This window comes from Belonocnema kinseyi, chromosome 10 (assembly GCF_010883055.1).
Source record: "Belonocnema kinseyi isolate 2016_QV_RU_SX_M_011 chromosome 10, B_treatae_v1, whole genome shotgun sequence".
NCBI classification, from domain to species: Eukaryota; Metazoa; Arthropoda; class Insecta; order Hymenoptera; family Cynipidae; genus Belonocnema; species Belonocnema kinseyi.
The window spans coordinates 62,044,415-62,063,925 of NC_046666.1; the positions used below are offsets into that span (position 1 = coordinate 62,044,415).

At 31.2% G+C, this 19,511-nt stretch overlaps 1 protein-coding gene across 5 annotated transcripts in view; it reads left to right on the top strand.

Annotated features, from left to right (window-relative positions):
* LOC117181435 (sterile alpha and TIR motif-containing protein 1) overlaps positions 1 to 19,511 on the top strand; it is a 468,060-nt gene that overhangs the window by 199,819 nt on the left and 248,730 nt on the right. Inside the window, exons 1-2 of one of the 5 annotated variants that reach the window (XR_004468119.1) lie at positions 12,509 to 12,919; positions 14,344 to 14,607. The exons of 2 other annotated variants lie outside the window; for them this stretch is intronic. Coding sequence is in view for 2 of the 3 variants with exons in the window: in XM_033374087.1 (XP_033229978.1) it covers positions 12,683 to 12,919; positions 14,344 to 14,607 (501 nt within the window). In the remaining variant the exon portion in view is untranslated. Of the gene's footprint in view, positions 1 to 12,508; positions 12,920 to 14,343; positions 14,608 to 19,511 lie in introns of those variants that run through there. 2 more of the 5 variants (XM_033374087.1, XM_033374090.1) reach the window with 2 other exon arrangements.

The window sequence follows — 19,511 nt, forward strand, 5'->3', positions numbered from 1 at the left end:
TCTAGTCGGGAGTGGTGCTGACTGAAAACAGATGATTTGGAGCGATTCGCGCGCCATCTGTTGGTCATTCTAAGGACTTATTGAACTACCCTCGTAAGTAATAAAATTGTAGTTTGAATAACTAGCAGTTTGAATAACATAACTTGTTTAACGCCAACCACACCTTTTCAGTTTACTTGAATAACATAACTTATTTAATGCCAACCGCACTTTTTCAGTTTACTGACTTTTCTTTGAACTTAAGAACTTTTTTAAAAATAAAATATCAGACTGATACTTTGGAAAATGTAACAGAAGACCATAAACTACGTTTATATACTTTATTAGAGAAGGAATTTCGCTGAAAATTATTTTCAAATAAATTAAAACTGGTACCATTTTTTATATATTTTCTTTGTACCTTGAATTTTTTAAACCTAAGAACTTTTTTATATGTAAAATATCAGCTTAAAACTTGGATAAATGCAAGAGATGACAGTAAATTACGTTTATGTACGTCTTTTACATCTCGCAAATAATTTAAATATAAGCAAGGTTCACAGAAAAAACTAAAGTTAAATATTTTTGCATGTACAATTTCCCGCTGTTAAAATTTACATGCTAGTTGGCGAAAGTTTATCCTACGATGGAATAAAAGCTGTCGTCTTTTTGCAGGAAAGACTTGCAACGGTTAAAAATGAAATATATTTCGGCGAAAGTTTCACCGAGGTTAGGAAAATAATTCTGAACTCGTCGACTGTGTTATGCCTAAGTGAGAAAATTTCGGTAAAAAATGTAGAATTAATAACAGAAAATACGAAAACAATTTGTTCTCACTAATATATCTCCTCTGAAATAATTTACACTATTGTAGATGAATTAGAACTTATTTAATACCATTTAGAAAAAAGCGCAAAAAGCAACTGACAGATGGGAATCCCCATTTCTCTCAAATTTAATGCAGTTAACTGACGATAGATAGCGCTGGCGTCGCAATTCTCACTACATCTCGAATAAAAATGAATGATTTTTTGTCGCGTTGAATCTTTCAGCTGGAACCGATTTAAACTTTATCTTTTGCTTTTTCTGTGTTGTTACATTCCAAACTCACAATCTTTGCAAGTTTTTTATTGAAAATAATAATCATATTCGTTTCATGCATCACCTGCAATTTCAAAAAAATATTATATGTTTTTGCTCCTAAAGTATGCGCAAGATGCAAATGTATTTTAATAGACAAAACAACATTAGTTTTTGATTATATGTAGTTTAGATTCCGATCAGAAAGGTTTCAAACATTAGAAAACTAAAAATTGCTGTTTGTATAAATATGCCATCAAGAATCGATACTTTGTCGAACCTTCATCGACCCATCATCATTCGATTTTACTGTTTCCGGGGAAATACTGAAATACATATGTATGAATTAAAAATATAGTTAGTTTAACAATGGTTTTTTATTCGCACATACACTAGCAAAATGTATAGGAAAATCAGTTTACTAGTGACTGGAAGTGAAGTTGGTTTCATATCTTTTCGATCTTCGAAAAGCGATATTTATCGACATCTCGGTAGATTCTAGCCGGATTTTTCCGGTGTACACATAGACGCTGCCTAAAAATATTTTCTTTTCTATCACTTTGTCTCACTGTGCCTTATTTATACTCACACGGCCCATAACTTTCGTTCCCGCATTGTAAAAAAATTTTCTAGTGTGTTCCGGAAAGCTCTCAGCTTTTTGTCATATTATAAAATATGGAATTGACTCAAAAATATTTCCATCTGTATTCATACAGTTTCCGTAGGGTAAAAGCGTGGAATAATCAGTTTTGTTATTGACTAGAATTGAATTTTGTTTATACCTGCCCGCTCATTAAAAGTAAAAAATTACATGGTTTTAGATTTGAAGTACAATAATCAGCATCATATAAAAAACTATTTCTCACAATGTTACTCCGTGAAAAATTCAGATATACATATTCTCTTCTCATACGACTTTTAAATATTCGTGCAGTGGCTAATGATACAAACTGGGCCAATCATTTAGTTAAGTACATGAAAAAGGATTTGAAAGTGTTTCAAATAGTGTTGGTCATCAATGACAATCTGCATAGCCAGGGCAGTGAAATTTCAAGCATCTTAGGAAAATTACAGCAGGAATTTCTGATTCAGGTTATCACTGTAAATAATCCCGTAACAAACGAAATTCACATAAATGCAAAACACCTCCTGGATCGATGTCTTCAAGGCAAACCTCTCTTCATTATAATCACGTCTCTGAACAGTACTCTAATCGGCTCGCAAACCATTGAAAGCACTGGATTTTGGAAACAAATATTTGGAAAGAAAATTTGACCGAAATGTTTGATGGTTGTCTTGGCAGAAGAAGAGAAACTTGTTTACAAAGATTTCCTCCACTATTTGTGGAAAAAAAATTCTTGGACTTTACAATTCTCGAACTTTTTGACAAATCCAAGGAAAATAACGTTTTTTACCAGAATCGGTGACGATGCATCACTATCATGCATTACTACAATCCGTTTACTAATCCTTACACAAGTCCACACTACGAGACCTGTATGGAACTATTTCCTAATAAACTGCAGGATTTAAACAAATTCAAAATGAAGGTGGGATCTATCCATTCACTCCCCGGCGTTTACGTAAAACGTAATTCATCAGGACATCATGTTCACATTTCTGGACCGGATGCTATAGTCGCAAAAATTATGTCGAAAAAAATGAACTTCATATTATCAGATGTTCCATCCCGAAATGAAGCATGGGGTCGCGCAAATTGTTACGATCCAGAAAAGATTACCGGTTTATTGAACCTGCTTTTACAAAATAAATTTCGATTCTTTACTAAACATGTATCTAATGTAGGTACCTGCCATAATAGAATTATTGTCAGTTGAAGTACAGGAGTAGTTTCAATCTGCGCTTTGGTACCAATTACGACTATCAAAGATTATTTCCAGTCACCAAAGGTGAACTGGGTATTCCTGATATTACTGCTTCTAATCATATGGATTAGTGCTATCTTGCTAAAATTAGAAAATGACGTTTGGTCTTGGTTGAAAATAATACGAGCAATGCTGGGATTTGAGGTATCCGCAGAACGTAAGAGATTATCGGAAAGAATAATTTTTATCTCGATTATAATGGCGTTTACAATATTTTCCACTATTATCTTCGCAATGCTGACCGACACAGAACAGCCTAGAGAAATTTAGCAGGTCAGATCTGATTCCAATTATGCTAGATATCACTGCTCTGGTACTGAAAAATATAAATGGTTTTGTGAATCAATCATTAGCTAATAAAGCTATTATCGTTTTGAAACTGGAGCAATGCTATGATATGTTAGTGCAGCATAAAACTGTTACATGCATCTTCAGAGAATCTAAGGCGCTGGTTGGAATTCAGGAGCATAAAGATGCGCACGGTGCTCCCCTCATAGGAATTGTCAAGGAACGCTTGATTACGCTGCAAAAGGCCTTCGAAACGAATTCTCCTTATGTGAAGGATATTAACTTAATTCTAGCAAGGCTAGTACAATCTGGTTTGACCACACACTGGGATAATATGTTTAAGGAGCCTTCAAAGAAGGCCAATCAATGGGAAATGGATGAAAATTTTAATCAAGTCAGCATCAGAGTCCTCACCCCACTGGTTATGATTCTTGCTCTTGGATATGTGCTTGCAATTGTGGTTTTCATCTGCGAGTTAATCTCCAAATGCATTGCAGACCGTGTCCATGATTGTATACTATTTTGCTTACACGAAAGTATCTTATAAAGTCTAACATTATGTTTGATAAGTGACAGTGGAAGATGTCTCACTAAAAAATCCGTAGTAAATAGTTTGCTATCAATAAAATAAAATTAATCTTGATGTTATGTTGTCGACTAGGGTAGTGATATAATTTTTGGCAACGGAATAATTTATTTTGACATACTAGTCCAAAAGATATGTAAGTTTCTTAATGCAATTAATTCAAAAAAATTACAGATACTTTAAGAATGTATTAAAAAAGGAAATCCTGGTGAGGATTTAAAAAAAAAAAATTATTACAATGAGCTCGCTGAAATTTCCTTTTCTTCCTTTTCAATTCATTTTCAAAGCTTCTATAATTTTTCAGTTCAATTAATTAAAAAATGTAGACGTATTTTAGAGTAACTTTCTATACTTTGGTTTCTCAAACTATGTTAATTGTAGTAACTGTAGTATCCTATAGTTTTTTTCTTATAGTTAAATGAAAATTAGTTTTTGAACTGAAAATACTCATTGAATTTCATTGAAAATTAATTTAGTGCATGTTCGCAGTAAAACAATTAAAAATATGTAAACATAATACCTTATACTACCGCAAAGAACCGGAAAGCCGATTCAAAATTGTTTGTAAAATATTTAAATGAAAATCAATTGATAATCAGTTGAACGATCTAAGGAGTTAAGATTGAAAACGACTGCAAGCTACAAATCTTCATGACCAGAACCGCATATTTCTAGCTGGAAGCCCAAAACCATAATTTAAATTTTCTTCAACAAATGTATGTTAAATAGGGTAGGGAACGGTCTCTCCAAATGATTTAAAAGAAATTTTTAAATTGGATTTAATAAGGTGACAAATTTAATGCAAATTATATTTTTCAAGTATAGTGAAAACACTCATATTTTTTATAGAAAATTAACCTTCTTAGTTGAAAATTTAACCATCTGTCTAAACATGTATGCCTTCTGTTCAAAATTTGCCTCTATTAGTTGAAAATCACATTTTTTGATTGAAAATATTTTCTTTATCTGTTTTCTTTAACATGAATCTATTTTGGGTTAGGATTAACAAATTTTGTTGGAAATTCGTCTTTTTTGGTTAATTAAATTGTTTTTTATTTTCAATTTAAAGGGTTTTCTATCGAAATATCAACTACTATATTTTTTATTAAAAATGCATCTCTTTAGGGTTAGAAATAAACAACTTTCTTTAACATTATTTTTTTATTGAAGTTTCACAATTTTAGTAGAAAATTGGTCTTTCTAATTGCAGATTGATCTAATTTACCTAAAAATTTACCCCTTATGAAAAACAAGTATCGGTAAGCATGATTTTTTCACGCACAAGTATTGAAAATCCAATAGTTTTTTGCAATAAAAGTACCGGATTTAATACTTTCCAATACGTCTTTTTCATAGGGGAAATACATACATTTTTCGGTAAGTAGTTGCATTTTCAAACAGGTAGATTATCAATCGTGCGCAAAACTACGAATCTTGCCATCGTTTCGTGAACAACGCAGATCGCTTGTTCAGGGCTAACCTGATATGAGGTTGCAGGTTATCCTGAATATCCAAATTTCTACCTTACGGCATATCCGACGGGTTATCCCTGGGATATCCTTAGGACAACCTGGGAGATAAATGGGATCAATTGGGATATCCCGGTATATATATGAGGTATGTTCAAAAACTAAGGTGACTTTTCAATTTTCGCGGGCTACGTACATTCAAGTTTCAAATTTTTTGTTTTGTTGTGTTGGTACACTCGTCACGATCATATGTTCACAGTTTTGACTATATAGCTCGTGTTGTTTTTCTGGCAGAGGCGTAAAAGGTTAGAAGGGTTTGGTCTGATCGGCGATTTTCTTCTTTCGAAAAAAATGGAGCAAAGAGTTTGCATTAAATTTTGTGTGAAAAATGGAATCCAGTGCTCTAAAACTCTTGAAATGTTTACAGTTACATACGGTGAGTCTACTGTGAGTAAGAAAAATGTGTATAAGTGGTACAAGCTGTTACAAGAAGACCGAGAGGATGTCGAAGACGAACCTCGCCCTGGACGTCCCAGCACGTCAACAACCGATGAAAACGTTCAAGCAGTGGAAGGAATGGTGTTGAAAAATCGCCGAATTACCATCAGAGAAGTTGCTGAAGATGTTGGCATATCGGTTGGCTGATGCCATGCTATCTTTTAGGATGTTTTGGTCATGAGACGTGTGTCAGCGAAATTTGTTCCAAAACTGCTTAATTTTGATCAAAAGATCCATCGTATGACCATCGCTCAGGAGATGTTGATAGAAGTCAATAATGATCCTGATTTTCTCAAAGGGGTTATAACTGGATGAATCGTGGGTATATGGTTATCACGTCGAAACTAAAGCCCAATCGTCTCAGTGGAAGCATCCTGAGTCTCAAAGACGAAAAAAGCACGTCAAGTTCGGTCAAATGTGAAGGTTTTGCTTACTGTCTTCTTTGATTACCGTAGCGTAGTGCCTCAGGAATTCTTACCACAAGATCGTACGGTCAGTAAGGAGTATTACCTTCAAGTTATGCGCCGTTTGCGAGAGGCGATACGCAAAAAACGTCCGGAACTTTGGAAAAACAATTCGTGGCTTTTGCATCACGATAATGCACCTGCTCATTCATCGTTGCTTGTGGAAGATTTTCTGACCAAAAACAGCACCACAGTCATGCCTCAGCCTCCATATTCATCGGATTTGGCCCCCAGTGACTTTTTTCTGTTCCCAAAACTGAAGAGACCCCTGAAAGAACATCGATTTTCAACGATTGAGGAGATAAAAACTGCATCGCTGAAAGAACTCAAGGCTATACCACAAAATGATTATCAGAAGTGCTTCGATGATTGGAAAAAGCCTTGGCACAAGTATAATAAATGAATATTTTTTGAGAAAACCATAAAGTCACCTTATTTTTTTTGGCTGTGATTGGCCAGATCGAACTACCGTGGATACTGGTTGTAACTGATTCGCTAACCAAGTCTTTTTTCGATCCGGGAGGATAGAAAACCGAATCAGATTGGTATTATAGCCGTTGTCCCCATTGATGTTATTATAAGTGCGATATACCAATCCGATTTGGCTTTTCGTCCTTCTGTGCTTACAACAAGATTTGATTGGCCAATTAGGTGCAACTAGTCTCCACAGTGGGGCGTTCTGGCCAATCACAGATATTGTGCAGAGTATATAGGAACAACATAACCTAAAACCTTATTATCAGGTTAGCCCTGAAGAAGTCAACTGCAATGTTCACGAAACGTTGCCAAAATTCGTATTTTTGCGCAAGTTTGAAACGCTAAACACCTCCTTTTGTTAAAATGAATCATCGTGAAAGCATTGAATCTATTATCAAAATTCAACTGTTTCGTGGGAGATTCGTATTTTATTGAAAATTTGTTTGTTTTTTTAATGAAAATTGAACCATGTATTCCATTTTTGGTTAAAGATTTATTACTAATTTTATAAATTCAATTATTTAGTTTAAAATTTATGCATTTTGTTGAAAAAAAATTTTTCATAATAAACCAATCATCTTGGTTGAAAATTCAATCGCTTGGATAAAAATTTATGTATTTTGTTAAAAGTTCGTATTTTTGGTAAAAAAATGATCGCCTTGGTTAAAAATGCAACTGTTTGGATAAAAATATATGTATTTTGTTGAGAATTCGTATTTTTTAGTAGATAATTAATTATCTGGGTTGAAAATATATTTTTTGTTGAAATTTTATATTTTCGGGTACAAAATTTAACTATTTTGCGGAAGATTTGTTTTTTATTGAAAATTAGTTTCTTAAAATGAAAATTGAACTATTTACAGATAGGGGAGTGTGTTTGACTGCCAAATAAAGTTTTCATTGCTATTAGAACTTTGCGCAAACATCTTTTTTTTTCGATACGCATATTTTCCATATTTTGTGAATTAGATTCCTCAGATTCAGAAAACATAAAGTATGTACCAATTTTAGTTAATCAACACACCTATACCCTACAACATTTAATCGATTGGTATCAAACATTAAGTATAAGTCTGTTTAAATATGACGTGAATATAAATATAAATATATACGTCGTCTAATTTCAATCCACAACTAAGGCCTTCTAGAATAAATTTTTTTAAGTTCACCTGGAATAATAATTATATTTTAAATTGTAAAATAATAATAATTTCGCCAAGATTAACTTTTCTTCCTTCTTAATAAATTCTCAAAGTTTTTATAATTTTTTAATTTAATAAATTACAAATTTTAGATATATTTTGAAATAACTTTATAAAGTTAGAGTTCACGAACTGTTTTGATTGAAGCACTGATTACTTTTTATACTCGACGGAAGTTTTTTCATCGTGTATTTTTTCAGGAGATCTGTATATGCGAAATCAATATAAACATTTTTTCGAAATTTGATTCATAACAAAGGTAGGCATTAAAGACTTTTACTACACATATGATACTTTTAATTTTTCTAATTTTATTATATAGAGATAGAATACACAATTTTAGCTTTAGAAGTCAGTCGATCCATATGACAATTTTCTAGGAAATATTGAATTATGTAAAAAACATAGCTCTGTAGAAAAATTTGTTTGTGAAAATGATATACCATACATACATAATATCGATTTCATTTTATTTCATATAATAAGCAAGCTTCACCTGCATTATGCACGATATAAAACATACGAGTATACTTAAGGGCATGTGATACTTACAATTTCTCCGGCTTTTTTCCATAAAAATGAAAAGTTTTAAAAACTGAATTCGGAGATGCTATAAAATATCATAACGGACGTCCCTAGACTCTTTTTTGAGGGATAATAACAAAAAAATTTATTGTGCTAAATACAAATTTTATGCATATGTATGATTTTTAGGTTACGTCGTTTCTCATCTCTGCCTTTCCGATAATCTGGAAATTATTTATGAAATAAACTTTTTTGATTGCCTGCAAAGAAGGCTAATTCCGGGCGATTAGTTACTATGCTTATTTGTAATTCCAAAGTTTTAGGCCAAAAATATTTTGCAGTTTGGAAGTAACGCTCCGGTGAATTGTAACACACATAACCTCGAAATATACACGCACGTTGTTAGCAATATCAACAATTTTTTTATAAAAAAAAAAAAAAAAGTGTGAGCGGGCGCCCGTTAGCATGTTCGCTATCTTTCCCAGATTTTGAAGGCAAAATATTTCTTATCCTAGGAAAAAAGCCGGGGGAATCTAACACTGAAATAATCGATACTATTTCCTAAGCGCTATGCAAATTAATCACATTTTGCTAAATTAAAACTTTTTTGAATTAACCTACAAAAAAGTGTGTGGGGACGTCCGTTAGCATGTTTGCTATCATTTCCCAAATTTTTAAGACAAAATATTTATTGTTCTAGAAAAAAATCCGGGGGAACCTAAAACTGGTAAAATCGACAATTTTCTAAGTATCACATGCCCTTAAAACGAGAGTTAACATCTAATTCATATCATCTGGTGCTGATAAAGTAGAATAAAATGTGGATAAAAAAAAACATTCATCATTTTATGATTTTTCTACAGTATCCATAGTTTCTACAGTTTCCAATATATTTAAATAAAAAACTATTGCTAAAGAGGTTCACAATCCAAAGAGTTGAGATTCAAAGCGACTGCAAGTCTTAAGTCGTAATAACGAACATCGTATGTCTCTAGTTTCTAGCGAAGGGTATAAAAGTTAAAACCTTAAGTATCAAGTCGTAAGGTTCAGAATAATAATTTTTCAGTCTTGAGACTTGAATCATATTCAACAAGAGGTAAGGCCCAAAAAAGAGAGGATCAAAAAAATTCGAGGGGGGGGGGATATTGTGAATTTTCTTTAATAAGTATATGTAAAAGAGGATGAGGGAGAAGCTTGCCCATAATAATTTACAAGGACTTTTGAAATTGAATATAATAAGGCAATAAATTTAACTTAATTTATATTTTTCAAGTATAGTAAAGACAGTCATCAGAAACCTGAAAGCACGTGCATATTCAGGGCAACGATTTTTCTATACTTTCTTTAATGGAGTACCATTTTTGTTGAAAATTCATCGTTTTAGGCAAAAAATTCTTAATTTTTTTTTTAATTTACATTTTTTTGTGTTTAAATTCGATTTTTTTCTAAAATATCCACTCTTATAAATTAAAAATTATTATTTAAAAGAAATTTAATTATTTTATTGAAAATTCATCTTTGTTGGTAGAAAATTAACCTTCTTGGTTGAAAATTTGTCTCTTTGGGTTAAAAACAAATTCTTCTGTTTAAAAATGCAACAGTTTTTGTTGTAAATTAATCTATTTTGGCTGAGAATTTAATAATTTTCTTTAAAGTGTGTCTCCTTTGTTTAAATTAAATTGTTTTTTATGTTAAATTAAAATATTTTTTGTTAAATTCAGCTCCTTATTTGAAAGTTGAACTGCTTTCTTAGAAATGCATTTTTTTAAATTAATGATTTTAGTAGAAAATTTATCTCTTTGGTTGAAGAGTTAATTAATTTTTTGCATTTTTTTGGGAGTTGAAAATAAATTGTTTCAACTGAATATTTAACTATCAGGTTGAAAATGAAATTTTTCTTGGAATTTTCATATTTTCGGGTTGAAAAGTCAACAATTTTGTTGAATCGATTTTTTTGTAAAGCAATAATCTTTTGGATCGATAATTGAAAACTATTTGGTTAAAAACTGATGTCGTTTTTTGAAAATTCATCTTTTAACCAAAAAGATTCACTTTCAAACAAAAAGTTGCATGATTAACAAAGGAAGAGAACATTTCTATTAGAAGAGTAAATTTTCAACAAGAACTAAAATTGTAAGCAAGAAAAATTGTTCAGCCAATAAAGAAAAAAAATTTCATTTAATATGTTGAATTCCGAATCCAAGCATACGAACTCTTTACAATAAAAATAAATTTTCAACCAATAAGATTAATTTTTAAACTTGAAAATATCAACTTTAAAAAAATGTAATACATCAGATTTAATTTTTTTTTAAATTATAATAAAAAAATTAAAATATCTTTTCACAAAACAGTATAATTTTTGACCGGAAATGTGAATTTTCAACCAAAATGGTTATTTTGAAACAAATAGTTAGATTTTTATTTAAAAATGAATGTTTAAACCAAAAAATTCATTTCCAGCGATATAGATTAATTTTTAAGCAACTAACTAAATTTTCAACTAAAAATATAAATCTTCAAATCCAAAAATGAATTTGAAGAAAATAGATCACATTTCAGACGAAAGAAAGTTTTTTAATTAAAAATTAGTTGAATTTTACCAATAAAAACGAATTCCCAACCAAAGATTCGAGTCCCTAAATAATACCGATTCATTTTCACCCAGACAGTCACACTATTAACCAAAAACTGTGATTTTTTAACAAAACAAATGCTTTTTCTACCAAAAATTTTTTATTTTTCAACCAAAACTAAAATAGTTAAATTCTCATTTGATAAATTAATTTTCCTCAAAAACAAAACAAAGTTTCAACGAAAGAAGTGAATTAACTAAAAAGTTTATTTTCAACCAAACAAATAAATCAATTCTCAACTAATAAAAATCAATTTTCAACAAAGCAGTTTCATTTTTAGCAGAGATATTAATTTTCAGACAAAATGATTAAAAATGAATTTAATGAAAAGAATTCCTATTAAAAAAAATTAATTTAAAAACAAAAGCAGTTGAATTTAACCTATTAAAGGGAATTCTAAACAAACAACTTGGAACCTCAACTGACACAGATAAATAATTTTCGACCAAACAGGCACATCGCTAACCAAAACATTGATTTACTACAAACAAATACAAATTTTTAACAGAATACATGATTTTTCTACTAAAAATCAGACATCCCAAACCAAATATGAAATAGTACAATTTTTATTTAAAGAATCAATTTTCACAAAAAACGAAACGAATTTTCAACCAAAGAATTTTAACTAAAATGGTGACAACAAAGCAGTTTAACTTTCTACCAAATAGTTGGAATTTCTATCCCATTGTTCAATTTTCAAGCCGAAAATACGAATTTTCTACAGAATAGTTGAATTTCCAACCAAAAAGTCCATTTTCAACTGTAACAGATTAATTTTTAACCAAACAGTTGCATTTTTGCTCAAAAAAGATTAAATGTCTGCAAAAATAAATGAGTTGTCAAATCAAGAAGACGAATGTTTAACAAAATAATTAAATTTACAACAAAACAATATTTTTTAGACAGAAAAAAAATCCATTCAAAATGTTGAATTTTTAAGCCAAAAAGATGAGTTATCAACAAAACAATTGGATTTTTAAACTATAAAAAGGATACGTTTTGAACTAAATTGTTGAACTTTCAATAAAAGAAAGCATAGAAAAATCCTGAACCTACAACCAAAAGACTACGTAATTTATTTAGTCGTCCCTTGACGGTACACCAAGAACTGCTTGACCCTCAGTCTGCCGACATCGTACTAGATGACGTCACAGCGGTAAATACCTAATGGAGGCGTAGAGGAAAGATCCTGCTACGATGGAGGCGCCTATCGAAGAAATTTCGCCCTTATCCCGTTGTGAGGCGCTGAGAATTTTAGTTTTCATAACATGCTTGAGTAAATCTTCAGTCTTCTATATTATATCCTCTATGCTTGTTGAATAGTGACTGGTTGGCAGATCTCGTCTCGAAAATGCGTGAACCCGAGACTCTCGCGTCGCGTCTCGAGTCTAGACACACGTGTGGTGAACATTAACCGGCGAAAGCGATCGAAGACGGCATACAAGGTCGTGCACAAATTCTACTCTCGTTTCTCGCCGCACGTTAGCCGTTTATTCGCGTATGTTTTGTGAGTTATTAGTGTGCTTTTTAGCTTCATTCCTCTGCAAGTGCATTTCTGCAGACTTAATTTCTTGCAATAAAAATACAAAATGGATCCGGACGAGCCCAAGAAGAAGCGTTTGAAGAAGCTCATGAAGACTTCGTTGTCACACATATTTGACATCAGAAAAGACCAGTGGAACACTGATAAATATGCAGTTTGTAAATTGTGCGAGGATCACCGAGCTATTAAAATGACAAACTCAAATACGACTGGACTTCACAGACATTTAAAGTCGTTTCATGAGAAAATTTACCAAGGAATACTCGCTGAATGTGAGGAAGAGGTATAATAAAAAATAATCAGTATTGCATTTTAAAAACTATCCAATTCATAATAAATATAAAGAGGAAATATGGTGAGGAATAATCTTAAAAATTGGTTGCTAAATCACATTGTATTACAACTGAAGTTGGCTAAAACTGGTGAAGGGAATTTTGAAGTTTCACTTGTGGCTTCAAACCAAGATGGCGTCCGAGGCTGAGAGGATAACGATAACAAAGTGCACAAGGCTGAACTTTATTTTTAAATATCTCCATAAAAAATCATTTAGGAACATAAGTGTACTTGAAACTTTATTTTTATTTTTAAATAATTATTTAATGAAGTACTAAAATTGAAACTAAGAATATATAGATTTTTTTATTTCATTAAATAAAGAATCGGCTCAAAGAACATTGTATGAATCGAGACTTCTTCTCACTTAAATCTATGTTCATACTAGAGTTTTTGTTTGTTTTTGGAAATTTGTCCGCAGTATCGCTGCAATCGGTGAAGTTTAATTTCGACGTTTGAATTCGATTTATTTAATAACAAAGTAGTGAAAAACATTTTTCAAGGAAATTTTAACCTCTTATTTACATTGAAACGTCATCGCTACCGAATCAAAAAAACTAACAGTTGAACAACGTGCTTTGAGCCGATGTTGTAAACAATTCTTGATAAATACAATTAATTTCCAAATACAGTTACGTTGAAAAATTATTTTTTACGAAAATATTAGAAGAGCAAAGTTTAGTAATTCAAGCTTTGACTAAAGATGCCTTTTTACAGAGGCCTGTTTTGAATGAATGGATAAATTAATATTTTATATAGGATTCGTTTCTAGGTGCCTCATTGGTTTATAACAAATCTGATTGATTGAGAACCTATACGCGAACTCTATGTGGCAAATTAATTCTCAATTGACCAGATTCCTACCTTACTGACACTTTTTATTTCATACCTTATTTTCACACGAAGCGATACATTGTGTTGAAAATTTGGAGTAATAAATAAGAATCACTAAGAAAGGTGGGTTTGGTCCTAAATTTTAATAACTATAAAAAAAGTTTTTTTTTTAAATAACTTTTTTTTTCTTTTTTCATAATTATTAAAATTTAGGACCAGAACCAGCTTTCTTAGTGCTTCTTATTTATTAACCCAAATTTTAAACTCGATGTGGCGCTTTGTGCGAAAATCAGTTAGGAAATAAGAAAAGTGACGGTAAGGTAGGAATCTGGTCACGTGGCCCACTTGTCACATGGCCTTAAAATGTTTTATTAGACATTTACGATGGGAGAAATGTTTAATTGAATATTTTTTGAAATATTTAAAGCTGTTACGACTTCAAAATTTTCTCTGTGTCTGTGAGGAAGCAAAAAATCTCAAATTTCCAAAGAAAGAGAATCTATCATTTAAACCTCATATCTCCATTTCTAAAACTTATAGATTGATCCACTTTCATTGGACGATTTATTGGAACGAAGAAGAAAGGTTAAAACAACGTCGAAGGCCATGCTTATGAATATTTTTGAATTTAGAAGAAATGAATCTACTAATGAGAAGTACGCAGTTTGCAAATTATGCCCAGATCATCGGGTTATCAAGATGGCTAACTCTAATACAACAGGAATACACAGACATGTTATCAGATTTCACGAACAGTTTTGCGACGGATTACAGGATGAATCTTATGGCTCGTCTTATGAAGAGGTAAAAAACAAAATGATTCTCTATTCTATATTATTTTAACATTTTTTACGTTCTCATCCTAATGAGATGGTACGCTCAACTCTCGGCTTAGTAACAGTGTCGGGGATTGCCTCTTTCTGACTTTGTTACTAAATCGAAGGAATCGAAACGTAAATAATCAGGGCCGCCTGAACCGTTTTTAATTAAGTGCATAACATTGCGCAATATATTCGACTGAGTACTGATCACAGCGCTTTTTCAATACGCTGTTGATGTTTTTCGAAAAAGACTCGTAACCGTCTCTCCCTGCCCCCTGAGAAATTGCGTGGGCCAGTAGTTCTAGGAATTACTAAACTGCGGGTTACTAAATCACGCTTCTGGTGTATAAGTTTTATGTAAACTTGAATTCCTCGGTTTTCATCGAATCTTCACATCTTAAGACCCCCTGAGTCAGAAAAATGCGATTTTTACCAAGGCGTATTTGCCAGTCATTCTGTTTGTCAGTCTGTAGGCACGATAACTTTTGAAGGACTGATCAAATTCGATTGAGCTTTGGCACAATTTTTTAAAGTATAAAATGAAAGAACTAGTTCGTTACTCAGCCATTTTTGACCAACGGTTTTGTATTTTTTTCCTCAAAAATACTTTTTAAGAAATCAAAAATGCCATTTTCCAGGAAAATTATACGAGATATGAAAAAATGTTTAAGGACATTTTTCGATAAAACTATGCAAGCTACGGAGAAAATGAATCAACACAAATTTTTCATCCAAAACAGATGTACAAATTTATATTTAATCATTTATTTATAGAACGCTTAACGTTTGTTTTGAACCTAACAAATATCGTAAAATATTAATTGATTAAGAATTTTCGAAAACCAACACAAGATAAAAAAAATGAATAGACAAAAGTTATTTAGCCAAAAAAGATCTAAAAATTTGCTAAACATAATTTTTTGATGGAAATTGTAAAAAAAAATTTAAAGAATATTTTTGAAATAAACCGCACAAGATACGAAAAAATAAAAGGAGTAAAGTTGTTCACCAAACAAAGAGCTACAAATTTATTAGCAATTATTTTTTTATAAGGTACGTACTTTTTGTCTTAATCGTACAAAATGACATTACAAATAAACAAATCGATTTTTTTTTAAAAGGCACAAGTTACAATAAAATGTTTAATAACCATCTTTTGGCCTAAATTACGTTTTCTTCTTCCCTTTTCCCAACGAGGCACGTGATACGAATGTGTTCGTTATACTAAAGGAGCTTTATCAAAAGAGAATTCACAATAACTAAATTCGAGTTGTCGGTGTGCTGACTTTTAGTTTTAAAAGTTCTATGCAAACATTTGCTGAAAGTACAATGCAGTCAGATTCTTTGTATTTTATTTGGCTAAAGATTCAATTAGCTGTGGTAGTTGCATAAAACTTTGACTAAAGGGCTGCAGTTTTTTTTACAACGAACAATACAATCTACATTATTGTACTGACAAACTTTCTTTATGTACATTTTTGTAAAGCAGGGATTTATTTTGAAGAATGAAGCGTGAGTATTTAGCGCAAAAAGTTCTTAAATATTTAAAATGCTGATTTCAGAATTATTTTGTTTCAAGTAATTTCACTTTCAGTTTCTTGTCGAGAGAAAACGTTATCTACTCACTATAATAAATCTTTAGTCGACCACAACTTCCCGGTAAATTTGTATTTAAAAAACAACAATTGAAATTCTTTAAATACCAAAGTCCCACTCGAGGAGTGTAAATTATCTTATTGTGACTGAAACTATTTTTATCTCTTTACACCGCTCTTCAATAGAGTACCTGGCGCTAATTAATCGAAGTGGATAGACAATGGAATACACATTAACAATGGAATCGCACATTCATACCCCACATTTAAAATCATAATGTATTCTTATTGGCGAATTTAAATAATAAGTAGGTCTTGTAAGACAAGATTTCTCTTTCATGTGAGTTATGTTTCAGCTCTGCAGAATTTTTTTTTAATTTGGAAAATTCTTAGGATGTAGCGGATCTTTTAAAAATGATCAAAACCTTTCAGTTATGTTTATTCAAACAATTTCCGATTCGGTAGTATATTCATGTGATATTCAAACTTTTTTTCAACATTTGGTTAAAAAAAAATTAATCTAATTTTATATAAAGAAAATAAAATATTATTACAAACTTCAATTTTTCTTTGCAATAAAAAAATGTCACCAGATAATTTATATTTTTTCTGAAATCTCTGAATTTGGTATTGATTTTTATAGTAAATTGTAAAAAAATAAAATTGCTTTCCAATTTTTATTATATGTTTGTTTCGTTGATGATTTAAAAGGTATTTACTGTATTTAACTTTCATCATACTCTATAAATCTGAATCAATAAGAGATTAACAACTTAATGAAATCATTAAGCATGTTCACTGATTCACAATGAAATTTCACCTCTAGTTATCAATTCGTGCAAAAGTATTATACGGAGAATTTCGCATGTCCAGGAATTTGACAACGCCAACTTTAAATATCGAATAAAATGAAAATTGTGCTAAATTTATGCTCTAATGTACCGTAAAAGATTTTTTGAAAAAACGCAAATTTCAGTCCAGAAATAAAAACAATTGTTTATGTCAGCCTCGCCGATTGGTTGTTTTTTTCTCGAAAAAATGAAAATGGTGCTGAAATGTGCTATATTTGTGCCTTACAAAATTTGTTGAAAAAATGAAAATTTCAGCTCAAAAATAAAAAAAAATAAACATTTATGTCAGCCGCGCCATTTTGTTTTTTGACCAAACAAAACTTGTGCTAGAAACTACCTGCTACTCACATTGCTGAGGAGCTGCTGAGTTGTGTTAGGCTAGAACAATAATTATCTCTGCTGTCGAAATACACTCAAATTAATATTGATGAAATTATCAATTGTATGATTTTTTAGTCGCTTTTTTTCGAAAATTGATCAAGATTATGACTACATATTTGTAGCAGTATGCGTAGCATATAGTTTCAATCACAAGTTTTGTTTTGTAAAGAAAAATTGCGTGGTTGACTTTAATATAACTTTTTTATTTTTGGTCTAAAATATTAATTTTTGAAAATAATATTTTACGGCACAATAGACCACAAATATATCACAATTCAGCATAATTTTCATTTTTTGGAAATTTGCAGTTGGCGTTCCCAACTTCCTGGAAATTCATTTATTTCCTTTTTCTTCCAGTGGAATTTTTAGTATCACCACACCTTCCTAGAGGCGCCTCGATCGAGCCGCCGCATCTACCCAGGCGGAAAAAAATATGTTTTATACATAGTGTGAAGTATTATATATAATATTCATTTAATTTTTACATTTTTTTGTATAAAACAAATGAATACCATATATAATACTTCACACTTTATATAAACCATATCTATTTTTCCGTCTGGGTATGTATTATATCTTTGGTTCATGTGAATTCAAAACGCATAATTTCATAGTTATAGCGGAAAATTTGTAAAAAGGTCTACATTGGCATTAAAAAAGACCAACATTTGTTAAAATCATATTATGGGGAATCTTTTGTAAGTATAGTTTTTTTTGTGGTAAACAACTATATACAATTTTTTAAACTTATTTTATGAACATCTTATACCTAATTTTCTTTAAATGTGCAAAGTAAACGTGTTTTAAAATTATGTTTAATAACAAATTAAAGAACAGAGTTGTGTTTTTTATGTTTTCAACCAATTGTCTTTTGCTCTTCAATAAATCTCTTTAAATTTTTTTTATTATTTTAGTGTATAGGTAAAATTTTAGGAGTTTTTAATTACAAAAATGAAAGAGAAGACATTAACGGATTTGCATTTATTTTTTCAAATGCCAAACCACAATTTTTTGCATGGACTTTGAAATATTCGACACAGGCAACATTGAGTTAGGTGAAAAACACTTTCAATCAGCTGGTACCTCAGGCAGCAATGCTTCGACACCATAGCCGTCAGATGGCGCATTCTATTCTCGCTGCCTTTACTTTTTTTATTTGTTAAAATGAATTATCAAAAGCATCAGCATTTATAAATTCGTTGAAAAATTAATTTAAAAAATTATTGTTTGGATATTCTTTAAGGATTAATGAAAGAAAATTAGATTTATAAACATTTTAATAATAATATAAATTAAATCAATAAAAATTTAACCGGCGAGAATAGAATACGCAACCTTCTGTTATGAAGCTGACGCGCTACTACCTGAGATGCAGGCCAATTGGAAGTACATATTACTTCTTTGGAAAATTAATCCTCAGGTAATGAGTTTTCTTACAAGAAAAAAAATATATGAACCGAAAATAAAATTCACAATTGGCAATCTCCTCTTGTCAATAACGCAGTAGTTCAGATTAGTTCACGGAAAGGAACGGGTTTTATAAAACAAGAGTTTCGTACAGCTTCAGAATGTGAATTTTCCACATTCATTGCCAATGAGATGTTTTTGTTTCCATGCCGTATTTACATCGAATTTTTTTTCATAATCTAAACAACAAATTCTGTAAGACAGTACATTTTTTCCCGTTTTGAATTTCGAGTTTCGCAATTAACTTCCCGCTGCAAATAATTTTTTTTCCGGGTCGCACGGTGAGCACTAAGCACAAGGCCAGGGCAAGAAGTCACTAATACGACAAAGCATTGTTGCAGCAACAATGACCGATGGCCACTCCTTGCGGTTTACCGTTGTAACAGCCACCTACTATGAGCAACTGCTGACAAGGTCGTAAATTATATTTCACAATTATGAGAGAAGAAGCGAGGACGTGTGAAGAAGAGTAACACGGGAAAATTATCTAGCGCTGACAGAAACCGGAACTTGTTTTTATATTTTATGTGAACTTTGCTAATCTGCAAAAGGCAATCCCTCTATGCCCTATAATAAGCCTTTCTGTTTGTACT